Source organism: Lampetra fluviatilis, chromosome 46, assembly GCF_964198595.1.
Source record: "Lampetra fluviatilis chromosome 46, kcLamFluv1.1, whole genome shotgun sequence".
NCBI lineage: Eukaryota > Metazoa > Chordata > Hyperoartia > Petromyzontiformes > Petromyzontidae > Lampetra > Lampetra fluviatilis.
Window position 1 is genome coordinate 3,982,819 of NC_136320.1, and position 26,660 is coordinate 4,009,478.

Consider the following 26,660-nt stretch of genomic DNA (forward strand, 5'->3'; position numbering starts at 1 on the left):
GGTCCGGTCTCCTTCACAGCAGAGAGAGAGAAGACTGCTGTTACTGCAAGAACGAGTGGCTTTTTTACAATTATGCACGAGCCAAGGATCAGTTCTGTATGGGTCAACAACATAGGAAAATAAGCGGAAAGGATGGAGAAGGAACGGAGAAACAGAGGAACAGGGGAGGGGGAAGATGAGAGGGAGGAGAGGTCACATCAGGGCAGGGAGGAGAATAAGAACCACTAAGCAGGATTAGAACTCGCAATGTCTCGTCTCGAGTCTTCACAGACTGTAAGGGGGGCAAGTGCTGCTAGCTATGAAGGCCGGCACGGTACACGAGGGGTTTGGGTGGACAACACCACGCCCGGCCGCCTTTGTCTCCCTCGTGGTGTTGTCCGTACCACTCCCCACACACGTAAGTAGTGCCAGCAGCCTGCCTCCAGTATGCCTCTCTTACCTGCACTGTATTGTCTGCATTTCTATTGTTGCAACATTATTGTCTGTGAACGTATTTCGACAATGCATTGCGATCTCTTGCTTGGAAAGACGCTTACTGCCAATCAAATACCCCCGTTAGTTTTGCCACCTGAAGATGTAATTTGTGGGAGTATAAATAATGACCACAACTCGTTAACCTTTCCCTCTCTACCGATCTGTGTATATATCCATACATAAATGACTCTTAATTTAATCATTAAATGTCTCAATCCACTGCCGGATGAGGGCCTCTTCATGCCACGTGGGTCGTCGTTTGACCATACTTCACCATGCCGGCCAGCGCTGAACGTTGAAGGCAAGGGAGCGGATATGGGAGCATAGAAGCAGGGTAGAGTACAACAATTGATTTTACAGCACGGGCCCTCTCAGTATCCCTGCCTCCGATAACAACCTGGCATACATAGTGGTCACCAATTAGCTTCAGATCTGACGAGATCGCCAACTTCAAGGGTGATTCGGTCACAGGCGGGGGCTCCAGCCCGTGCGGTGTTCAAGCAATGTTTTGCGATGTGACCACGCCAACATACATCGCCACATCACTCAGACTTATGCCAAGCCAAATTTAGATCAGAAACGTATCTAGGATGTGGCTTGTTTCATTGCGAAGCCACTTTGGGCCGTCACGTTGAGACCATTAGCTGGCTACACTCGACAACGGTTTTAATGACTTTGTTGCTAAATCCTAGATTGGAATCCAGTGGCTTGGCTCAGTGCTGCTGCCCTCCCTAAGCCAGCAAAGCCTCATACAGTGCAACCTTAATTTGACAAGGGCTCCCCCAGAGCTGCCCGAATCCGAACCGCCAGGTGAATAATTGAAATCGGAGAGGTCATACAGCCACCGTCATCCATTGGACTGCGGGCGATGCTTCGACTGCCCGAGACCGGCACGGAAACATTCCGTCCAAACTCAAAAGTCCGGCTAATATTGACTCTGTGTGTGTGCGTGCACCCAAAGAAGGCATTCTAACACGCAGATGGGCCCTTATCTGACAATGCTGCCATCACATTTTTTAATACACAACTGGATTGTTCCGGTTAACCGGATGGGGGGTGACGCTCAGGTGAGAAGAGGCACAGGGCTTCGAGTTTAATAATAGATATTTTAATAAACTTTTTTAAAAACACGCTTTGAAGACTCCCTCTCAAGGAAGTGGCACCGAAGCTTGCCACAACGTAAGGGAGCGTGGGCAATTACAGCCAACCGCTAGTTTACCGTGGACAATTAGACCCAAGCCAAAACCATAACATATAAAAATGAATGTTTACAAAAAATGTTTTATGGTAGAATATAGTATTGTCATCAGTATGACATAAGCATACCAAGTTTGCAGTCGATACCACATTGGGAAGTGGGTTAAAATTGAGTTACAATATTTGAGGATGCAACAACAACAACAACGACAACAGAGTGAGTTAATTAAAAGCATGTAATAATAAAAAGTCACATAGGGGAAAAAATTAAATAAATAAAAATGAAACCAAATAAATTAAATCACGACGTTTCGGGCGCAACACAAGCGTCCGTCCTCAGGTGGGGACAACGTAGCGAAAGCACAACCGCTTAAGAGTATGGATCCTTGCAGTCACGAAAACTTCAAATCTAGAAATAATAAAAAGGTTAAAGCTGACATTGTCGTGATCCACCTCCCACCGAGGAGGATACAATAAGTGCCACCCTGTGGTCCAGCACCACTTGGTTGGAAGTCAACATTGGCTGTCCGATGATAAGAATTGTCCTCAACACAGGAATGTAGAAGTTTGCACCGCCCAGGACCGCCAGTGAAAATCAACACTGCTCAACGTTCGTGACTCTGACCTTTTGGTTTCACTTTACCAGGACGTCACGCTCTGATAATCTACCGTTCGCCTGAATTGAATTTCTAATAATATAATTTCAACTTGTAACGCGCCACTGCGCAGTGTTCGCTCACTCTCAAGGAGAGAGAATAATATTCTTAGGTTTTTTCGGTAAAGTCACGTAGGTAAAAAATTTAAATTAATAAAAGTAAAATAAAAATAAACAAAAAATCACGACGTTTCGGAGGCAACACAAGCTTCCGTCTTCAGGTGGAACTGGACATGCGAGGGAGAAACAGTCCACCTGAAGACGGAAGCTTGTGTTGCCTCCGAAACATTGTGATTTTTAGTTTATTTTTATTTTACTTTTATTAATTTTAATTTTTTACCTACGTGACTTTACCGAAAAAAACCTAAGAATATGAATCCTTGCAGTCACGAAAGCTTCAAATCGAGAGAGAATAACCCAGAGGCGAGAGGACGAGCCACAGGTGCATGGGAAGGCAGCAGCAGCCACGCAGTGCTGTGCCAACGCAACCAACATCTGCCAAAGCTCTGCGGTCCTCTATATTTGAAGGTGTTTATCAGCCAATTAACGAGCGCTTGAATGTGGGAGGACACCGGAGCACCCGGGAAAAAAACCCACGCGTGCGAGGGAGAAATACTCGATCCCGTACAGACGGAACAGGTGGAGTCCACATTTCTGCTGTTAGCGCCTTCTCCTTGTGAGCCAGGGGAAGGGAGTTGCAACAAAATGCGAGATCCACCAACCCTCACCACAACAGTCCTGGATTAAAGGCCACGTGCATAGCCACCATCGCCCGGCGATTACAGGCATGAAACACCACCCAGCTCACTAACGCAGCGGTCATCCTAGGAAGGGGGAGGTGGTGTGGTGGAGGAGCCTGTACCCTGACACAGGAATGTGGAATATCCATCGCTGGCTCAAGAGCTGCAAAAAGCGACGATGAGCAGAGACACGCCAATGCTTTTTGGTTCTTAAAACACAGCGAATCTGAATAGCTGCGTGGTGGTTGTTGTTGTTAATCACGTCGATGATCATCATTAATGATAGCCACTATTGGACACGTGACAAATTACCCACGCGTTAAAGATTTAACCTCAGCGATTTAGAGTGCCCCATTAAGTAAACACTGTATCATATCTTCACTTGTGGCATCTTAATTCGTAGCATTAAAATGATCGACCGGTGTTACATCACGTGGTCGCTTCTGCAAAGTGTATAACACGACCCACGAGGGCCTATTTGAAAATCTCAAAGTTGAACGTGCAACACAGACTTTCCGTTGTGATTTTTATTATTAATAAGCTCTCGGTGTTTACCAGAGGTGTGGACTCGAGTCATGTGACTTGGACTCGAGTCAGACTCGAGTCATGAATTTGATGACTTGCGACTCGACTTGGACTTGCATAACAATGACTTTGTCCCACCTATGAGATGTGGACTCGAGTCATGTGACTTGGACTCGAGTCAGACTCGAGTCATGAATTTGATGACTTGCGACTCGACTTGGACTTGCATAACAATGACTTTGTCCCACCTCTGGTGTTTACTGAAAAATGCATTGAGAACGCAGTCGTGAGTATTATTTCGTAAGGCTGAAACCATCCGCTGCCATCACGATTCAATTAATTTCCACAACTCAGTCATAATTGATTCCAAGAATAAATTCCTTGTGGCTGAAGGAGTCACGTGAATCCACTACACACAACTTACACAAATCGAAACATAGATTACTTACACGGCTTACGAATACATATCAATCGATACGTCTGCTTATACCTCTAAATGTTAGGGGCATTGTGAAGCCAGGGTTTACTTTCATACGTTTGTCTCCGTGTTCATATCACGGGCGGTAGTGGCTAGGCACGTGGCCTGCAACCAGCACTGAGCAGGCCAGCAAGCGGTGGTGGTTCGCACATTACACGCAGATTGCTTGCCACAAATGTTTTTGGGTGTTTGTGTGCGTTTGGGTGATTTTTTTGCCCTTCTTGTACTTTGCACTCCTGTCGTGTTTTTGTGCTGTTTGTTATTGTAACTGTCTTGACCACCCCTCCTGGACATCTGTGAAAACGAGCTTCATAGCTTATTGTATTCCTCCAGTATAAATATTGTGATCCTGAACTACAGCGGCTTGCTCATCTCGTCAATGAACGTAAACCATCACGCAACATCCAGTCATCCTCGCCGCGGCTTTTGGCAGGCCATCGAACAAAGGCGGTTACGACTCCACGCTCTTTCAGATGCGCTTCTGTGGCCGTCTGGAACGCTCTTCCTTCCGACAATAACAGGAAGCCACTGGGTCTATGCACCTTTACATCTAAATTGAAAACTTATTTCATTAGAACTGCTTTTTGTGTTTAGTCCGTCGCCCGCACCTCTGATTGGCACGGTTGGCCTTTACGTACGGTGTGAAAGAAGTTCAACATACACACGTACGTAGAGCAGCGGGGCGAGAAGATGAACTCCGCCAGCACCACAGATGGCACCGATCCCCCAACTCCGCTACCTCGCCACAGGTAACGGCGGAGTAGCCCAGGAGTGCACGCCCAGCACCTTGTCAATCCACTGCTGGATGAAGGCCTCCCTCAGGCTGTTGAGACTTGGAGGCCTCGTAATTGCTTGCAATGTTACGCCGGTATAAAAACAATGTTTTGTTTATTATCATCATCATTAATTGCTTTCACGCTAGAGGTGTAACAATTCTCCCTTGGGCAGAAACGACACATTTTATTTGTTTGCGATTCTAGGGTCAACGAAATAAAATAAAATAAATATTTTATTTTTTGGTTTGTTACATAGTTGTGAGTGTAGTGGCCTCTAGTGGTTGCAGGAGGGGGGAGATGTCATGAACTGGATTTCATAAAACACATTCCGAATCAAAAAATGTAAGCTCCTTGCAGGTAAGAGGCATATAGCGATAGATGTGTCATGTTCAGCAATCCATGTTATCTTACACTAGCTTGTTTGCCCATCCTAGGACGGAAGCTGAAATATTTACGAAAACATTGATCAGAGTATAATTGTATCTTGTGTAAATTTAATGGCAGTAAATCTTGCACGAAACGATGTCATCAAACACTTCACTGCAGTTCACTGTAGCACTGTATTTAACCGACCTTCAAATTGTTAAAATTCACTGTTCTGACCCTGTATTCTCTTCTGCTTTCGCTCGCTGAAATCAATTGGAATTCGATACAATATCTGGAAAATCACCGAGAAATGTCTATTTTATGAGAATTTAGTAGCATAAATTAGACTTGCCTTTTGTCTCAAGTGCTGAAGAAATAAATAAAGACACCAAATCGACTTATTTATTTGAATAACTTTCAATAAAGAAACGTCAAACTTAATGCGAATTTGCAAAAAAAAACTTTTTTTCCACTCGACCTGCGTTCAAGTAAAAATCCACCCGCTCATGAATATTAATGAGGGGGGGGCGCATGTGGAGTGACGTCACTTGCAGGACACACACACAGCCTTTTTTGGTTCATTATATTAGTTGCTGCGTTGATTTCTTTATTAGCTTTACTTTCCATAAAGGTCAAAATGAAAGCTAATCTGCGTAAACAAATTTTCGCTTTCACACCAACTTCTTCATGCGTAGTGATGTCACCCGTTCATGATTATTAATGACGAGGGGGGGGGGGGGGTCCATGTGGAGTGACGACACGCGTGGGACACACAGACATGCTTGGCTCATTATAGTAGTAAATAGATAGTTATATATATAGTGCCTTATTCCAAGGTGCTTTACAATTATAAAATTGTAAAAAGATGATAGTGGTTGAGATAAAGAACGGGGGTTGTTAAGAGTGGTGGTGTAGTCATGGTGACAAGGGAACAGGCAGGGGAGGTTAAGGAGGGGTCGTGATCAGGGTTGGGGTTGTGGTAGTGATAGGGGTTGGGATTGGGGTAGTGACAGGGTTAGTGATAGTAATGGGGGTAGTGATGGGGGTAGTGATGGGGGGTAGAGGTAGTGATAGTGATGGGGGTTGCGGTAGTGATAGTGATAGGGGTTGGGGTAGTGATGGGGGTAGAGGTAGTGATAGGGATAGTGATGGGGGTTGGGGTAGTGATAGGGGTTGGGGTAGTGATGGGGGTAGAGGTAGTGATAGGGATAGTGATGGGGGTTGGGGTAGTGATAGGGGTTGGGGTAGTGCTGGGGGTAGAGGTAGTGATAGGGGTAGTGATGGGGGTTGGGGTAGTGATAGGGGTTGGGGTAGTGCTGGGGGTAGAGGTAGTGATAGGGATAGTGATGGGGGTTGGGGTAGTGGTAGTGATAGGGGTTGGGGTAGTGATGGGGGTAGAGGTAGTGATAGGGATAGTGATGGGGGTTGGGGTAGTGATAGGGGTTGGGGTAGTGCTGGGGGTAGAGGTAGTGATAGGGATAGTGACGGGGTTGGGGTAGTGGTAGTGATAGGGGTTGGGGTAGTGATGGGGGTAGAGGTAGTGATAGGGATAGTGATGGGGGTTGGGGTAGTGATAGGGGTTGGGGTAGTGCTGGGGGTAGACGTAGTGATAGGGATAGTGATGGGGGTTGGGGTAGTGGTAGTGATAGGGGTTGGGGTAGTGATGGGGGTAGAGGTAGTGATAGGGATAGTGATGGGGGTTGGGGTAGTGATAGGGGTTGGGGTAGTGCTGGGGGTAGAGGTAGTGATAGGGGCAGTGATGGGGGTAGGGGTTGGGGTAAGCCTGATCGTAGCTGGGGAGTGGGGACAGGCAGTAGCAGGATGATGATGCTGCTGCTGCGATACAAGAGATGGAGGTTGTTTTAAGGGAAGAACAGAAGCGGGCGAGTGAAGCCGATTGTGCTCGTTGCGACTTAAGCACAGCAGCATATGCAAATTCGTTGCAATTAACGTTCGGCTGGGCGACACGATAACTCGGTCAGCACGCTGTGCGTTTTTATCTGCGATCAGTCACTGAGGATTAGCGATGGCGTTAATTAAGAGAACGGTCTTCGGAGATAAATAACGGGGCACTTGCACAGGACGACGGGGTGAGATCTCCGCAGCAGATGAGGATGGTGTTAGTCGATGCCGACGGGGATGCAACGGACGGTCTTGTTTAACCACCGTTAAAAACCACGTCGAAAAAGATATACAAGATCACAAATGTCTCCCTGCTCAAAGGAGCCTGGGTAGGTGCCCATATCAATTCGTGACACTGAGCCGGAGGAGGTTACAATTCCACATTGCCATGGCAGGGGCCAGTTTCACCAGGAGACGACTGCCGCTCACTTCCTGCCAAGTAACAATCGCTTCATCATCCCTGGAAAAATTATGGGCCAAGTGGGTCCCCACAAGCGAGATATGAACTCGCAACCTCCTCCATATGGGTCAAACACTCTATCCACAGATGTGGTGAATCATCTCAGCAATAATGTACGGCCCTTCGTCGATCCACAGCTGGATGAGGGCCTCCCCTATACCGTCAGGGCTGTGGGGGTTTATGTGAACAGTCTTCTCCATGCCGGTCAGCGTGGGTTTAGCCGGGCGGTGGTGCCTAAGCTGCTGCACGTGACTGCATGCAATCCAGCAGTGTGGAGGCGGCAGCAGCGAACGTTGGCGAATCACCACACGGATGTTGAGAAAATCCCTTCCCGTGGGCATTGAGCAGCGGTCATAATACCCTGACTCGCCACGAGAATGCGGTAAAGTAAAAATGTGGACTCCACCTATGTCTTTCTGCATGGGATAGAGTGTTTCCCCCTCGCACAAGTGGGTTTTCTTTCGGGTGCTCCGGTTTCCTCCCACATGCAAGCACTAATTAATTGGCTGATAACACCTTCATATATAGGAGGACCGCAGACCTTGGGTAACTGTTGGCATCGGCTCACTGCTTGGCTGCTGCCTTTCTGCTCGTCTGTGGTTCCTCGCACCTATACTGTGCAGGACATGACAAGCGGAAATTAAAATTATATTGCAAGATGCTGACATGCGGTGTGTAAACCTGGAGTTTAACCTCACAGCCGGGCGAACACAGAATATTGGAATATTGCTGCGGCATCAAAGGCAACGCACTCTGCTGAATAATCACATATTTTGGGGTCACCCGCGCCACTTGATTCAAAGTCAGCTTATCTGCAGGCATGTCCGCTCAGGAAGAAATATGACTTCACAGAGTCGAGTCGAGCAGAGGACATTGACCATTAGGTAGAGGAGGGGGGAGGAATAAACGCTGCACGCTTGTAAGGCCGGACGGGGAGCGTGCACATGTTAGTGCCTGTACCTGCTACGTAGGTGGCGCAGTGCTCACGTATGTATGTTGAACTTATTTCGCTCCATACGTAGCGAACCAAAACACAAAATGCAGTTCTCAAGAAATTCGTATTTAATCTGTATTTAAACGTGCACAGCTGCAGTGGCTTCCGGATATCGGAAGCAAGAGCGTTCCAGACGGCCGCAGAAGCGCGTCTGAAAGCGCCGTGCGATGCGGCGACCGCCGTCTTTTTTTCGATGGCCAACCAAAAGCCGCTACTGCGAGGCTGACAGGAGATCATTGTGGTCGGATCCCATACGCCTGCGTTTGATCCCTGTCCACGCACAACATCAGTGGCGGGCGGTAGAGCAACCTGCCCTGATCGTCCCGTAGGTTGACTCGGCAGCCATCAAACGAGTGCCTGGTGCGGCTTGTAATCATCAAATGTGGGGAGACAGAGGCGGCCAGGCGAGGCGGTGTCCACATCGCTCCCTTTACGTGCTGCGTCAGCATTAATAGGTGCTCGCTAAAAGGACTAGCAAAACTACGGTATTTGCGCATTTGTACACATTTCAAAGTAATGTAAGAGTGGGACTTTCGTGGTTATCACACAGCGCCTGCATACCCGGCGACCCGAATACGATTCCTGCTCACAGCCAACATTGGTGACACATCTAAACCGGTCTTGGGTCTTCCCTACGTCAACTCAGCCTTAAATGAGTACCTGGAGCAGTGTGAAAACATCATCACGACGGCGGGAGGGGGAGGTGATGGCCACCCACCCACCCCCTTCATGTGCCGCGCCAACTTTAATAGGCGCTCGCAAACAGCATTTCCCCCGAGCAATATTTTAAAGGATACAGGGGGATCTTTGTCTTTGTTACGCAATGTACGAGACAAACAGCCCTGCTGTGGCCGGCCAGCTGGGTTAACTTGGAAGCCAGTAAGGGCGGGTTTAGGCTGAACAACACCAACAACGTTGGACGATTAACCTCAGACGACCTTCCCTGCATTTGCGCCGCATTGCCAGACTTCTCGCGAGCCTCGTGCTTCGCGTGTGCAGCGCAACGCGCCACACACGTGACTAATCGATCGTGTGCTGTGGTTTCTACTGATGTAACGCCAACTTCAAAATCAAGAGTTCTCATTCGGGTCAACTCAGCCCTCCCCCACCCATCGACCCTTAAAGAGTTGAACACCACCTTCAGAAAAGTCCCAATTTCGATTTGAAGCTTTCGTGACTGCAGGGATTCATCTTCTTGGTTCTTTCGGTAAAGTCACGTAGAATGGAAGACAGACCTGTTCTTCACCTGAGGACGGCTGCTTGCGTTGTGGCCGAAACGTCGTGAGAATTATTTTATTATGTTTTATTTTTATTATTTTATTATTTCCATTCTACGTGACTTTACCGAAAGAACCAAGAAGAAAACGTCCCAATGTTCTATGAGCCGATTTGCACTGCAAGGAAGTGTAAGATGTGGCTTTTCATTGAACACTGATTAATGTTTGCAATATTTTTTTTATTTCTCGTGTGATTCAGTGTTTACGCTTCTTTTGATCGTGTCACGTTGGCGACAACCCAGGCGGGGGGGGGGTCGCTCTTGCAAATGAGACTCATTCTGGTCTCTTGAGTTCTCAGCCGGTTGAACAAATTCAACTTCAAACTCTGCCGTGCCTACTGTAGGAAAAAAAAGAGAACCTCCACCAAGGCAACTGAATATATATACGGCGAGTCTAAAATGTCGGTAGATTTACAACCATGGCAAGACCAACCATAATAAACAACTGGATTTACGAACGTGGGATTTATGTTCAATGTGGAAACAAAATGGGGAAGAAAAAAAAACATTTGCTCAACCAAAATTTATGAAAAGCTGACAAGGGAGTTTTAAAAATGCTTGATGACATCGTTATTTTCAGCTTTTGCTTACAATTCAACGTTTCAAAGATCGCATAGATGTCATTTCAATCACAGAGATTAGTGCAAAAAGAAAATCTGCTTACATCCGCCACTCCTTGCCGCAACCGCTCCCTCTGCTCATTCTGCAATAAGCAATTTGGCAACGCTCACCTTCCATCAGCAGGCTTGAGCCAGCCAGTGTGGACAATTCCACATTCCTATGACTTTGACCAACCAGGCTACACTGAGCATCAACTGTTGACGTGTCTCAACGTGGCGGCCGTATTCACCCACATCCCAAATGGGATATACTCAGGACAACAGCTCCGATTAGCACGGTTGGCTACGTATGGTACGAAAGAAGTTCAACATACATACATACACATACATAAAACGTAAGAGAATATTTTCTATTGGGCCAACGATGCGGGCAACGGCTTTTAGGCTTGACTCCCGCACAGTAACAATTTGCGTGAATACATTGGGTTCATCTTCTTGGTTCTTTTGGTAAAGTCACGTAGAAGGGAAATAATAAAACAATAAAAATAAAACATAATACAATAATTCTCACGACGTTTCGGCCATAACGCAAGCAGCCGTCCTCAGGTGAAGACCAGGTCTGTCGGGGAGACAGCGTCTGAATTAAACACCCACCATGCTTGGAGCGTCTATTTAAGCTGACTTTACCGAAAGAACCAAGAAGATGAATCCCTGCAGTCACGAAAGCTTTAAATCGAAATACACTGGGTTCACCATACGCTTGTAGACTGTTTGGCTGCTATACGTTTCCACGCGATAAACCACCTCGTTGAGCTGTCATTTTTGTGGCCAGGTCGCTTCTGAAGAAAGCGCAATAATAGTCACGCGGCAGCATCTCAAGACGCTTAACAAATAAGCGAGCCATCGTCGAAGCCACCGCTCCACCGCCGGGTTGTGTATCTTACTCGGAGAAAATTGCGAAGGTGACACAATGAGTAAGAATTCGATTCGGTTATTCCCTCGTTATTCACGAACTTGCTATCCGCGATTTTGGTTTTCCGCGAATGGCATCTGGAACTCGACGTGACTGCATCGGGAGAGAGAAAGGAAGTGATGAGATAGAGGTGAGAGATAAAGTGATGATGGGCAGCATCATTATAATTTAAGGTAAGTGAATTTATCAACTATTATTTAATACAATTTAGATTTAAAGCTTTCGTGACTGCAGGGATTCATATTCTTGGTTCTTTCGGTAAAGTATAAAAATTGGTTTATATATTTTTTATTGTATTATTTCCCTTCTACATGACTTTACCGAAAGAACCAAGAATATATTATTTAATACTTACATTTGTATTTAATTTATGTTAATCATAACCAAATTGTATTTCTCTTGCGATTATTTTCATGTATTTGATAGCTTATTTATGTGAGGTCATTCATTAAAAAGATTTCCGTAGGCCAAACATAATTTTCTGTAATATTTGCTATTCACAAGAATTTCAGGAAATTATCCCAAGCCGCCCAGTGGCTCACCGTTCCCACGGCTCACGTGACACCCCCCCCCACACCGTTCGACACGAGGTGGTTGCGGAGCGAGGACCGCTGACGCGTCAGGGTCATCCTTGAGGATGTTTTTGTTTCATGTCCACGCCTGCGTTTGTCTTTCCTGCTGCGGTGACCCCCGTGTTTAATGCACCCTCTGAGATTGGGGCTGCTCTCTGCTAGGGGTCGAGACGTGCATGCTGAGAAAACAATATTGTCCCCCCGTGTCCATCGTATTTTCTGCGTTTATTTATTTGCTCTTAAACGGGCCTGCGGTGGGCCGACGTGGCCGAACGGCTCAGAGAATGGAGCGCTGAGCTCATACCGGCCGCGATCCTGGCTTCGTATCTGAACCAGGTTCTCAAGTGCAGCGAGTTGGCGATTTGAGACCGATCACCGATGACTCCACACAACGAGCACCGTATTAAAATTAGTTTTGCACAAAAGTTCGACAATTTAACATATCGGTTCGACTGCCATGCACCGAGCGTGACTCTTTGTAGCAGGGCGGGTGAGAAAGCTTTGACCCGCCCCTCCCCCCCTTGTGTGTGGATCAGAAGCGACTTGAAAAGATCTCAGGAGCAGTTCTGTGCCGTCTCCTTCTGCGGACCGTTTCCTAACGCGGGCTGAAGCACCGCTCTGCGAGAGTTCTACATTGGTTTGTCGTCTCAAGACATGACTCCGATTACACGCATGGAATACATTGGGGGGTACAGCGTTGCTTGTCTACTGGGGGGGGGGGGGGGGCACGGTGACCAGCAGCACAGCGGCACGAACCTGGCGAGAGACTGCGTCTGATGTCTGCCCCGCGGCCAACATCAGCGGCGAGCGATACCCGAAACCGGTCCCTGCCTGCCGCCAACCCGCGGTCACCGGCGGTGGAGCACGGTCCAACGACCCCCTTGACCGATCAAGTGCGCGGAAGCCCTTCATCCTACTCGTACAATGGCAAAGAACTCAACGCACCTGTTAACAAAGCTGTGGCCTTCAAAAGCAAGGACATATGTAATCGGCGACGTTTCTGGCAATGACCCTTCTGCATAGCGCACAAACGCTCACGTGCCATGAAGAAGGGCCATTTCCTGAAACGTCACAGATTTCTATGTATTTTTAAGGCAACAACGATGTTGACGAGATGGCGTTGAGTTTTTCTGGTCATTTGCGCCTGTGCACCATCGCCAAAGCAACAGCAGCAGCAGAAGCTGCAGCAGCATCGCCAAACAAAGTGGCATCTTGATAAAGGGCTGTTGATGTGGTCTGTTAAATCAGGTGACGGGCACACAAACAGCGCAAGCAATGTCTCGTCGCTACTGGAGGAAATCTAGCAATGGACCATAATAAGAATGGGGTGTTGCTGCAAGTAATCCACTCCACTCAATCTCACGCTCCAGCAATGATTTTCTGAACACAATGGGCACACGCCGCTCAGCTTTATCTATTTTTTTTTAAACTTCATCTCAATATTTAACACTGCTGGGCACGCACGTCGCCTCGGCGCTCCGCGGAATACAATTTACGTACACGCACGTAATGTGCCCGCGAATTCGCGGCTCGTTCGCAGCAGCCTCCCAGTGGAATTGTAACAAGAACATGCTTGCGGGGGGGGTGGGCAACATGACTCGAAAATTCATATTCTTAGGTTTTTTCGGTAAAGTCACGTAGGTAAAAAATTTAAATTAATTAAAGTAAAATTAAAATAAAATAAAAATCACGACGTTTCGGAGGCAACACAAGCTTCCGTCTTCAGGTGGAACCGTCACAGCACGTTTGCTGTATCAAGTGAATGACCCGAAAAGTCAAAGTTAGTCTGCACATTTAATGGCGAGCGCGATGAAATTGCGTGGTGGAAGATGCCACGGTGCTGGAATAATGAGCGCAGCTGGTTTTCATCTCCCTTGACGCGCGCAGAAGTTTGAAATTATGGGGCAGGAATTTGTTTAAACATCGCTCCCCCTCCGTGCACCCAGCAGCGTCAGCAGCAGAATGAACGGTGTTTACCGCAGTTTAGTGGCACGTTTGGTGGAGGAAAGTGTGGGGTGACCAGCACACGTCTTGCAAGACGTCTCGGCCTAGTGGCACGAGCAGGCCCTAAACAGCCCGTCCCTTACAGCCCTCGCGATCCGAGGGCCCCTTCCACCAGAAGCGGCACGAGAAAGCCAAATTGCAGGGCTGCACCCTTGCCCACGATTTATTATCGCGCCTTTATCGGTGTTACTTCTTGTTTCACTCACTTTAAAGCAAACACCCCACCCCACCCCTCTCGATGCCCTGCCAAGTTAAGATAACATTTTCTTTTGCAGGAAACCATTTTCAGGATGTGCTTTGCTTGTTATCATCACAAAACACGAATTCTCCATCGGGAAACACCCCCACACACGCGCACAAAGATCCCCCTCCGGTGTAGCCTTCACGAACTGTTTGGGGAAAGTTGCTCTTAGCGAGTAGCAATCGACCTATGAAGGCTACCGGCACTGTGGCACACACGAGGTGGCTGGGGTAGCTGGGGTGGCCAGCACCACGCTCGGCGATGTTTTGACACATCGCATTTTCATACCTGCCAACCCCCCTTATCACAGCCAAATTCAGACCTTATTGGTCACCCCGTGCCACTTGGAAATCTCAACGTGCATCCTACAAAGTCCCATCACCACAAGCGAGAAACACAAACAAAGACACATTATTATTTTTTTTGTGTTTGCCCGTATAGAAACGGCTGTACGCTTATGGACATGAAAACTCAATTTCTCTGTACAAGAATACGGGGTAAGTTTGTATGGGTTGACTGCTATGGGTTGACTGCTATGGGTTGACTGCTATGGGTTGACTGCTATGGGTTGACTGCTATGGGTTGACTGCTATGGGTTGACTGCTATGGGTTGACTGCTATGGGTTGACTGCTATGGTTTGACAGCTATGGGTTGACAGCTATGGGTTCACTGCTATGGGTTTACTGCTGTGGGTTCACAGCTATGGGTGGACAGCTATGGGTTCACAGCTATGGGTGGACAGCGATGGGTTCACAGCTATGGGTGGACAGCGATGGGTTCACAGCTATGGGTGGACAGCGATGGGTTGACAGCGATGGGTTCACAGCTATGGGTGGACAGCTATGGGTTCACAGCTATGGGTGGACAGCGATGGGTTCACAGCTATGGGTTCACAGCTATGGGTGGACAGCGATGGGTTGACAGCTGCGGGTGGACATCTCGGATATTCGTCAGTGGCGTTGCGCCGTGGAGCGGGGGAGGTCGAACCCGGGCCGCTCCCCAACGCCGCCTCCAGAGAGCGGCGTAGCGGCCACTACGAGGTGCGGAGCCCGAAACGTCGTCGGCCAGACAGCGGGGACAGAGGGAGCGCAAAGTCGGCTCAACGTCGCTCTCGACAACACGGGCCGGTGAAAACAAAACAAAAAATCTGTTTTAAAATCAATAAGTCATCGGACACGTTACATTGCAGCAATAGACACAAAAAACCTCCCACACCCCATCAAGTGTCCATTGTTCATCTCAACTCTGCATCACCAATAAAAAAAAAGTCATGCTGCTGTGGTCTCTCGCCCCTCCGCACCCCTCCACCCAATCTCAATCCATCTCGGCGACATCCCCTGCTCCTCCTTACCTTGGCAACTTGCAGCGAGGCCCAAAGACAAAAAAATCACTGGGCGAGGTGTCGGGAGCGAACCGCCAAAGCGTCGTCTTCACAACAACAACAACAGCAGCAGCCTACACGAAGACTGCGCTGGCGGAAGCCCGCTGGCTTGGACGCGAAAATCCGCCAACAACAGAAGAACGAGGAGAGAGAGGAGAGAGAGGCGATCACCCCCTGCCCCGCTCCAAACAAAAAAAACCCTGCGGACTGCTGATTGTGTTGCGTGTGCGTGGTGTGTGTGTTGTGTGCAGTGAGCGCTGTTGTAATGAGGGCAATCAGAATGAAGACTTTTTTCCTGCCCGAGTCGGGGGGGCGGCCCGGTCAGCCCAGCCCCGCGGCATTCCGCAGGCAGAGAGGAGGGGGGTGAAGTGGAGCCGCAGCCACCCGATTGGCTCGGCAAGTCAGCACCCAAATCCATACACACCCACCCACCCACACCACACCCACCACACACCCACCCAAACCCACCCCCACCCACCACACACCCATCCACCCACACATCCACACCACACCCACACCCCAACCCACCCACACCACACCCACCCACACCCCACCCACACCACACCTACACACCCACACTCCCCCACACCCACCCACACATCCACACCACACCCACTCCCCAACCCACCCACACCACACCCACCCACACCCCACCTACACCACACCTACATACCCACCCACACTCCCCCACACCCACCCGCACATCCACACCACACCCACACATCTACACCACACCCACACCCACCCACCCACATCCATCCACACACCACCCCCACCCACCCCAGACAACGCAAAATGCCGCCCCGGGTACCGAGCGGCAGCTTGAAAGAGAAGGGGTTTGGGGGTTTTTGCGAAGGGAGGGGGGGGCAGGAACGTCGTCGTTGTTACTCGAAGGCCGACTTTTATTTAGGCTGCCTTTTTTACGACGCATCAAGTCTGGCAGAATTAATAAAAAATAAAACATAATATAATACAATTCTCACGACGTTTCGGCCACAACGCAAGCAGCCGTCCTCAGGTGAAGAACATGGCTGTCGGAAAGACAGCGTCCGAATGCTGTCTTTCCGACAGCTTGCGTTGTGGCCGAAACGTCGTGAGAATTGTATTCTATTATGTTTTATTATTTTTATTTTATTATTTCCCTTCTACGTAACTTTACCGAAAGAACCAAGAAGATGAACTCTCCACTTCTTCTAAGACCCCTGGCCAGCGTGAAAGAAGAGTTGGCCAACGTACCCTCTCGTGAGCCTGTCTAAAACTCGCCTCTAGCGGAGGCCCTTCTCCCAGCAGTGGCGCGAGCCAGCAAATTGCAGGGCTGAACCTTTACCTCGGAGGTGACTGACAGATGGTGAAGCACTCTTTCACAGGGCGTGAAGAAGAGAGGTGGGTGCTACTTGTGAGACAGGCCTAATGAAGTGACCTCAGAAGGAGTGCTAAGCGAGGGGGGGGGGGGTCTCATATTTTCTCTCAATTCCCCACGAGGCGATGGACATCTACACAGTTTTTTCACGAGCTCAAGGTGCCAACTGCGGCTGTTCCAGCAGGATCTGCATTTGACATGACTCCAATAGCACAATTAGAATACGATCAGTGATAATGACAACAAGCGGGGGAAAAACGCATTTTGTATATTCCATGTGCCTTGTGAAATATGCATGCCATCTGACACTGCCGAAGATAAGTGTCAGTTTTTCAGTGGCGCTTCAAAATGCGAACGCATGCACTCAATGTGAATTCAAATGACGCTCCCGGCTGCACTGTTCGCTTGCTTGATACGCGGTTGTGCCAGGCACATATATGACACTATACTAAACATTTTTTTTTCTACCAGGTAAGGTCACCACTGAGCTATATGGCTCTTTTTTAGAAGCGATCTGGCCACAAATGATAGCTCAATGAAGTAGGCTCATCACGTGGAAATGTAGAGCAGACAAATACTCTCAACGCACACGTTGATTCAAAATGTGGAGGGGAAAACCGGACGACCCGGAGAAAAATCCACACGACCACGGGGAGAGAGCCACGCGAACTCCAAATATACAGCAGCAGGCGTCAGGGTTGGGATCGAACCCACGAACCTCCTGTATACCAGGCGAGGTAGTTAACATCTCGCCACCGCGGCACCACATCACTCTGTGACGCTGTAGGGTACAGGTTAGCACACTGGACTTGCAATCCAAAGGTCACCGGTTCGATCTACCGGCGTAACGGTTAAAACAACGATGCAAGTTTCTTAAATCCCATCCCTCACCGCCTCTCGTCTCTGTCCACACAGCAGTCATAATCGGTTCACCACAGGCGAACGTCAAGATGTCTGGCCAGCGTGAAATAGTCCACTAAATAGCCTCCCCATAGCTGCTCCCTAACTCTCCCTCTGGAGTGGAAGCCCTTCTACCACCAGTGACAAGAGCAATTGCAGGGCTGCACCTTTACCTTTGATATTAATTTATAATCAACTCCCTGCGTTGCTTTCTTATCACGTTCTACTCCGGACTTCCAAGTTTCTTACCGCGATTCTCCCATTCAATTCCTAGCTCCATCTGCACGCACCTACGCCATATTCGGGTAAGCACAGGCGCTTCCAGTTAAACAAACGCAACATTTGCGCGTAAGATTAATGTTACCGAGCGAAAATTAGAAACAACACAACACGCGTATTCTCATGTGGTAGTAAATGTAAGGGAGAGAAAATTGCAAGCTGTGCGGGAGTGAACCTGCTGGGATGGGATAGCATCGGCAGCAACCAGCCCACACGAAGTTTCTCATAATCTGCCAAACCACGAACGTCTCCCGTCTAAAACCTCGGCAGGTTATGAAATCACATTTGTAATTTAATAAAGAGAAACTTGCCTTGGCTATTTGACAATGGGCTCCCTGTTTCGCGTAAATATTGCAATTCTTGCTGGAGTTGTCAAGTTGTGTTCGGCGCAAAGCGTCACGGATGGACCGAGCCTCCACACCGGTTCTCAGAGCTGAGCAGGGTTGACTCTGGCAGGTAACAGAAACTTGGATGTGCGAACACGACTTGAGTTTGCTATGTGTTGTAGGCGTGGGGCTGCGAGATGGACTGAAGGTGGAAGGGCAGGTGGTTTTAACCCCCCCCACTCTGTGTGGGATTTCTCCAGGTCCTCCAGTTGTGTCCCACATGACGCCAGACGCTCATTAGTGGCACTTGCCAAATATCCCCAATGCAGGACCGTCCTGGATAAGAACCACAAGACTCGCCAAGGCTTTTCTGCCTGGGTAAATAATTGCCATTTTTAACAACATTTAACAGAACACTCTTTGCAAGATTATCTCAGCTCGTGATATACGAATCCGGCTGAACATCCGTTCAAAATTGCGAAATTGGGCAATCAGAAACGTGCGAAAAACGGAAGGGCCCGGCAAAATCAGAGTAGTACTTACAAAAAAAACCATTGCAATATCTTACGAAATCTTGCCTATTCAGTTTTCATTCATCCACGCAACAGCATAGTTAAATTCTGTTGTCTGAGCTACAGGACAGCCATCTCAGCGTTCGAATCATTGCGGGGCAATGCTCATCTCCACCGGTAGCCCTTCGTGCTCGCCCGGCCCATTGTGAATCCACTGCTGGGCGAGGGCTTTCGACGAGCGGGTCGTACGGGTTTCTCTTGCGCATGGCAGGGTGATCAGCAACGCGCTGTGTTCACGTCCAGGCTGGGGAGCGAGTCTGGAGAGAGGCGCCGCGAATTTCTGGGACGCTGTCGGCGATTGACCGCACTTGCACGAGGGTCTTCAGTGCAGGTGGAGGCGGGGAGCGTAGGTGTGTGAGCATAGAAGTATAGTGCAACAAGGACATTTGCAGCACTACCTTCTGCAGCCAACCGCGCGCAAAGTGGAACTCATTTTATTGACTGATGGGTCGAATGGCTCACAGGGCTATACCTAATCAATTAACTTGAACTTGAACTTGGGTTGAGTGGACCCTCAAACTCGAACTTGCAGTCTTCGATCGTCAATGAAATGCTCTCGCCGCAGCGCCACACGAATGGGATATTTGCAACAACAAAAACAACGCTTGAATTATATGGAGAAAAAAAATAACGCCAACAATGGAATCCCTTACTAAAGGCCCGTGGAAGGGGTTTTGCAGCCGTTCTGGAAATCTCTCCGCAGAGACTCCGACGGAGCTCTCACAGGACGGAGGGGGGGGGGCGAAACGTCGGACGTCGCGCGGCACGACCCGAGAGCCCCACGACGGAGGGGCCGTGCGATTCGTTTAAATGTGAAAAATACGGAAAGCGTTTGTGTGGCGACTCTCGTTGGGAGTGAAACACTCCAAACAGCGTACAGTGGCATTCCCATTAAAAATATACACACTGCGCTGTTTTTAATTACCAATTATATCCCAATTATGCTACTGCAGTGGTGACATGAAACAAATTAAATTCCTGGAAAGTCAGCAGAGCTTCAGATCGCCAGGGAAAGGCGCCAGAAAATGCCAATGCAGACAAACTTCAATAGCGATCAGCCGGGACGAAAAAGGGAGGCTTGTTTATTTGTGGCCGCCTGAATTAAAACCCCGGGGGTCTCAGCAGTGCTGGCTCAAGAGGGTCTGACGGGACCACGATGGGACTCCTGCGGGCACCCACCGTGCCACCTCGGCCACGCGTTGTGTTCGTAATCACACATCAAGATCACAGCGCCAACGAGCGACGAGGACACGCGACTAGCGATCGTCGCGGGAGATTCGCTGCGAGCGGTGGAACATATCTCTGCAGCAATTATTCACAAATGATGCCACTGGAGTCCCTTGAAAACGCGAAAGCTCTTGCATTCGAAATTCCCTGCAGGCAATGGCGACACGTGTATTGCCAAGGAACAAGATATTTACGGGAATAATTATAATTCATCCGACGCGGTTCACCTACATCGGGCCCGAGGGGAGCTGTGGTTGACACGCTCGGTTCCCAATCGTGGAGGTTGTGAATTCAAATCCTCAGTCGACCGAGGATTCCGTAACAGGTGGACTTAGGGATAAATGAAACGAGTGGAGATTTTGTGGAAATACAATATACATGATTTTATGAACATTTGGAATGTGATATCACTTGATTAGGGAATTCTACAGCGGTTGAAATAACATTTATATCCAAAACGTCCAACCAGTGTGGAAGAGTAGGCTTCAGAACTGGTTTTTGTGTTTAGTTTATTTACCTTCCTCTACACCTCCGATTAGCGCGGTTGGCTACGTACTGTGCGAAAGAAGTTTAACACACATCCACGATAATACCCTTTAGAGCTTCCTCCCTTGGAGGTCCTTCTGCCAGCAGTGTCGCAGGCAAGCAAGTTGCAGGGTTGCACCTTCACCTTTTGCCTGCTAAATGGGGGGAAAATGTTCCGAGGGCGCCGCGCGGGGGCGATGCACGTGGGCACGTGGGGGCACGTGTGCACGTGGGGGCACGTGTGCACGTGGGGGCACGTGTGCACGTGGTGGGAACGATTCGCAAACCCCCGTCAGAAAAACCTTGCGGGGTGGTGCGTCAAAAATTATTCTTCGTGATGTTGAAGCAGTCGGGAGGCGTATGTCGGTTAAAATTCTGATTTTAAACAGTTTTTTTGAGGACCGGTGTGTTATGCCGCACCGGTGTGCCACCAATTCGTTCATTTATCCACAACACCTCGGGTGAGTTCCGTTTGAGAGTAATCGGACACAATACAAAGTGGCTCCATGCGTCTTTTTTGTTTAAGCATCGATCAATGCTCTTCTCTATCGGCAGCACTGTCCACATGACCAAGGTAGGTCACCTCGACACAACCAACGTTCAATTCCCACCAAATGGTGCTCATTTGATGGATCATGAAGGGACAATACGACTTCTGCTGGTGCTGCTGCTGATGACGATCATTGTGAAGTTGGCGGTTATGATGGTGATGATGTCACAATGAAGCTGATGATTTGGAATGCAGTTGATGCTGCTGCTGTTGCAGTTGATGATAATGCAGCTGCAACGATGACTACACAGCTATGATGTTGCCTATGCATCCACCAGGCAAACATAGTAAACTTTGAACTACAATGCAATACAACACAGAGAGTCGGCCAACACAACAGTCAACACCCCACCTGGTTGATTACATTCTTCCAAAGATTACTGTGAATGCTACATAAATTGGAACAATTTTCCCAAAACGTTTATATTCAAGCCAAATGGACCCATGACCACCGCGCCTTACGCCATATCCCCCCTCTCACCACCGGGGTTTAATAAATAACATACAACAGTGCTCAGCTGTGGAAGTTTACTTCGATTAAATTTCGATTTAAAGCTTTCGTGACTGCAGGGATTCATCTTCTTGGTTCTTTCGGTAAAGTCACGTAGAATTGAACGAACACTTGACCATCGCGGAGCCGCCGAGGAGGGTTCCCTCGAGTGACCACAACAACAACAACAACAACGACGACGTGCTCCACAGCAACACCCGAGGGGTTGGCTCCGGGAGGAGGGCACACACACAAATGGCTGCGCCAGAGCACTGAATGAGCACGGCCGAGATTTTGCGGTGTTGAATCCGATTCCCCGAGCACGGCGAGCGGAGGATCGTGACGGACGGTAGTGGCGATGACGATTGAGGCACCGCGTAACGGCGGCGTCGAGGCATCGATTCAAATCGATTGCCGGCTCTCGATACCCACGTGCGTACGAACGTGCATGGCGCCATGCGTGTAAGAATGGATTGCTTCGAGTTCGAAGAATTTGTACACGCGACACTACGGCAATGTCACAGAGGTTCCCGTCGTCGGCAACAAAAAATTGCCCCGTTCGGGAATCCAGTTTGAGCGTCCACCTACAACAGCTCTCAGTCCCTTCCCACAGATCACTCAACTCTGCACGACCTCACACCTCCACCAGCGCAACGCCACCCACATCAATAATTTCCTAACACCAGCTGCCGCTGTGACCCTCACCCACTTCTGCAAGCCTCCCCTGTACGGCGTCCCCATGTTTAGTTTGCTGTCCTATCCCGCACCTCTGATTGGCTACGCAAAGTTCCTCACTCCCCCCCCCGTGTCCCTCACCCCCCCCCCCCGTGTCCCTCACCCCCCCCCCCCGTGTCCCTCACCCCCCCCCCCCCGCGTCCCTCACCTCCAAACTCCACAGATATAAATCTAAAATATGACGATTAAAAATGTCTGTCAGACTTGTCACCTGCACCCAAGACCACGTCACCCCAACACTCCGTTCCCTCCACTGGCTTCAGTTGGAGGCAACACATTACTCGCCTAGTGATGAAGATATTGGCTACGTGACGTTGCAGGCATCCTCATCATGCCATGAGGATTTTATTTTTTAATTGAGGGTTTACATTATTATCATTGCCACAGCAAAAAAAATTATGTTTCACCAGAAAAAAAAATATCCTATCAAGTTTTAATTGAAAATCATTTCCCAGAGCTACACAGCACTTGCCTCTAATCAAAATTTGAAAATTACTATTTAATTGATGTTGATTAAATGGAAGTTGCATTTAAATCTGGTGTTCAGATGTTGCCTTAATATCATCACAGTAATAGGATTTCACACGCAGGGGAAGCAAGTTGAGGGTGATTTTTTTTGTCTTCGTGTGTTGGCAGCTTAATTCGACGTGAACATTTGTGAGCCACGGTCAATTAATTGAAACCTACCTCGCCGTCATTTCTCAAGAGCCCCCTGAGATCTGCTTCAACCTTGATGCATTACACTGGTCAACAAAAAAAAAAAAATTTCCGGCCTGGACTTTTGCAGCTGTTTTAGACTAATTTCAGGGTGCTGATTCCAAATCTGATCTCAGATTTGCTCTATCACATCTCATTTTTATGCTATCGGCATACCCCATTTTCATTGATTTTACCCGAAATTAACTCTGTCACTTATGATTGCAAGTTGTTGCGAGTCAGTGACTGCTTTAGTGTTAAAATATGGTGCTGTATTTTTAGGATAGTGTATTTATAATATCATTTTATGTAGATATCCACATTTATTTAATAGCTTTCTTCCGCAGTTTTTATTGAAAATGCAATATTTGATATCTCAAAAAGCTGATGTGATAGACAAAAACTGATGCCATATTTGGAATCAGCACCACAAAATTACCATAAAACCGTTGGAATACCTTATGCCAGAAAAAGTGTATTGACCATAATTATTGCATGTTGGGTGTTTGTAGAGGCTGCGTTGGCATTTCACCCCCGCCCTTCCATGGTGTACGGGCACGCAAGGCCATCGTTGTCGACGCGACTGCCAGGTGAGGCCACACGACCGCACAGAAATGTCTGGGCCGAAAATATTCACCGGAGTAACTTTCGTCAGAAACCTCCGGCCTTTATACGTATTACATCGGTGTCAAGGTGTAGGTAAGTAAGCCACCATTCCGCATGCGTAGGCCCGTGCCTCGGTTCAACAAGTGAATACTCTTAGGTTTTATCGGTAAAGTCACGTAGGTAAAAAAATTAATAATAAAATAAAATAATAATAAATGAAAATAACTTAAATAAATCACGACGTTTCGGAGGCAACACAAGTCTCCGTCTTCAGGTGGGACCGTCACAGCCAAATTTACTGTATCAAGTGAAGAGAAATCCAAGAGACAAGATCTTACTGTATCACTTGATACAGTAAATTTGGCTGTGACGGTCCCACCTGAAGACGGAGACTTGTGTTGCCTCCGAAACGTCGTGATTTCATTGAGTTATTCTCATTTATTATTATTTTATTTTATTATTTTTCACTTACGTGACTTTACCGAAAAAACCCAAGAGTGTGAATCCTTGCAGTCACGAAAGCTTCAAATCTAGAATCAACAAGTGAACTTGAAATTATGATTTTTTTTTAAAATGTAATCCAGGTGGAGGACAAAAAGACCTCAACAACTTGTCAGAGGATCCTACGGTGGAGACCGAAGGCCAATTCCAGCACATACGAGTGGGTAACAAGCTGATGTTGACGTGTTATCTAACAAAAATCCCACCTCCCCCCCCCCCCCACGACACAACCCACAATTCATCTCTGTCCAACTCGGGAGTTTACATGAGTTCTCGACAGTGGTGTGGTGGGGGGTAAAACGTGGGTAATGCCACCTCTTCCAAGACGCCTGCTCAGCGTGGGAGGGCAGGCCGAAATATCCTCTGGTGGCGATGGGTGGAGGGGTTTGGGCCCTCTTTAGCTCGCTGCAGTGGAAGCACATCCGCCAGCAATTGGCGTGAGCGAGCGCTAGCAGGGCTGCACCTTTACCTTCGATGCAGGCGTTGTATCAAGCGCCGATGGGACGCGGGTGCACGCGTGGCAAGAGGCAGAATTTTGGAGGAGACCGTTACGCGCTGGGGGGGGGGGAGGGGAGCAAGATGGGAGCGACGCGAGGTAGGGAAACAAGGGATGGGTAATAAATTGCGCGCCAGCACCGGGCCCCGATTTTTTTTTTTACGACAAAATAATGGACGGCGAACGAATGACCTTCAAGTTTCGCCGCCACGTTCGCAACGCGCGGGGTGTTGGGCGACGCGGAGGAGCACGAGTCCACACGTCTTCGCACGAGACCGCGGAGCGAGCCGGAGGGGCTTGCGTACGAATCCAGGGTTGCGGTTTTAGCGGCAGAGTGTCTTCGCGTTCGGACACGAGTGGGCCAAAGAACCTCAAGGGAGGCATCCATTAGATTTCTGGCTAGTGGATGGCCTTCAGCCAGAAGCGGTGTGGGTAAAGCAATTACGGAGCTGCACGGTTACCATTTAACCATGTTAATTTCATATTATTTGGGTCTTTCGGTAAAGTCACGTAGATAGGTTCAAAGAAAATAACAAAAAATAACAAAAAACTACGACGTTTCGATCGCAACACAAGCGTTCGTCATCACGAAGATGACGAACGCTTGTGTTGCGATTATTATGTCACATGCATCGTAATGTGTGAATATAATATATGGATGTATATGGGAATCTGTGGGGTCGTCACATCTCATCAGGAAGATGACGGACGCTTGTGTTGCGATCGAAACGTCGTAGTTTTTTGTTATTTTTTGTTATTTTCTTTGAACCTATCTACGTGACTTTACCGAAAGACCCAAATAATATGAATTCCTTCAGTCACGAAAGCTTTAAGTCAAGGTTTATTTAATCTCCGCTGGCTGCTCAGAGCTAGGCTTTGAAATTTGACATTACTATGGCTGGGACCATTCTCATAATAAAATGACCACTGCCGATTTCACACAAAGTGGTGCTCTTTTCATAGACTCCCCCCCCCCCCCGCTAATCCTCCCAGATGGGACGGTGGGTCACGGCGACCCATTCACGAGATGGTAACTACGTCGACTGGTATACAGGAGGTTCGTGGGTTCGATCTCGACCCTGACGCCTGCTCTATACTTGGAGGTTGCTGTGTCTCTCTCCTCATTCTCGCGGGAATTTTTCTCTGGGTCCTCCGGTTTTTCCCTCCACATTTTGAATCAACATCACGCGTTTAGAGTATTTCCTCATGTTGAGCCACTTCATTGCGCTATCGTTTGTGGCCAGGTCGCTTCTGAAAAAAGCTATATAGCTCAGTGGGCCTTACCTGGTTAAAAACAATCGTTTTTGTTTAGTTTTAACTGAACTTCAGAGAGCTATGTGTAAATCACGTGCTATGAAGGGTCATTTTCTGAAACGTCATCCATTGTAGTCTTCCTCGTAAGGAAACGGTGATACTGACGGCTGTGAAGGGTTTGTTGTGTAAATCTGGTTGATACGCAAAATCCGATTCGGTGGATTTCTCGGCCAAGAATATTTTCAAAGTCCTGACGCTTGTCTTTCCATCTCTCCATGACCTCTTGCCTCTCTCGTCTCCTTCCATGTCCCCTCTCGTCCTCTGAATTCCCAATGTTCCCCGTCTCTCTCTCTCTCTCTCTGTCCCTCCTTCTCCCTGTGCCCAATCCCGTTTACGGTCCTTTTCCTCCTTGCACCCCTCCACTGAAATCAACTTCCCCTCTGCATTGAGCAGCCTCCATCCTTCATCTCATTCCATTCCTCTCTTAAATGTTCACCTCTTCTCTGTTGCCCATTCTCTTCCTCTTCCCTCCCCGAACCCTTCCACTCCTTCCCATCCCTCCCCTGCC

The 26,660-nt window shown here is 48.4% G+C and overlaps 1 protein-coding gene across 4 annotated transcripts in view; it reads right to left on the bottom strand.

The window, feature by feature from the left end:
* Nucleotides 1-26,660, bottom strand: part of LOC144947680 (uncharacterized) — a 239,799-nt gene that overhangs the window by 31,298 nt on the left and 181,841 nt on the right. Inside the window, exon 1 of one of the 4 annotated variants that reach the window (XM_078876954.1) lies at nucleotides 15,546-15,775. The exons of 2 other annotated variants lie outside the window; for them this stretch is intronic. Coding sequence is in view for 1 of the 2 variants with exons in the window: in XM_078876953.1 (XP_078733079.1) it covers nucleotides 12,705-12,746 (42 nt within the window). In the remaining variant the exon portion in view is untranslated. Of the gene's footprint in view, nucleotides 1-12,704; nucleotides 12,770-15,545; nucleotides 15,776-26,660 lie in introns of those variants that run through there. One more of the 4 variants, XM_078876953.1, reaches the window with a different exon arrangement.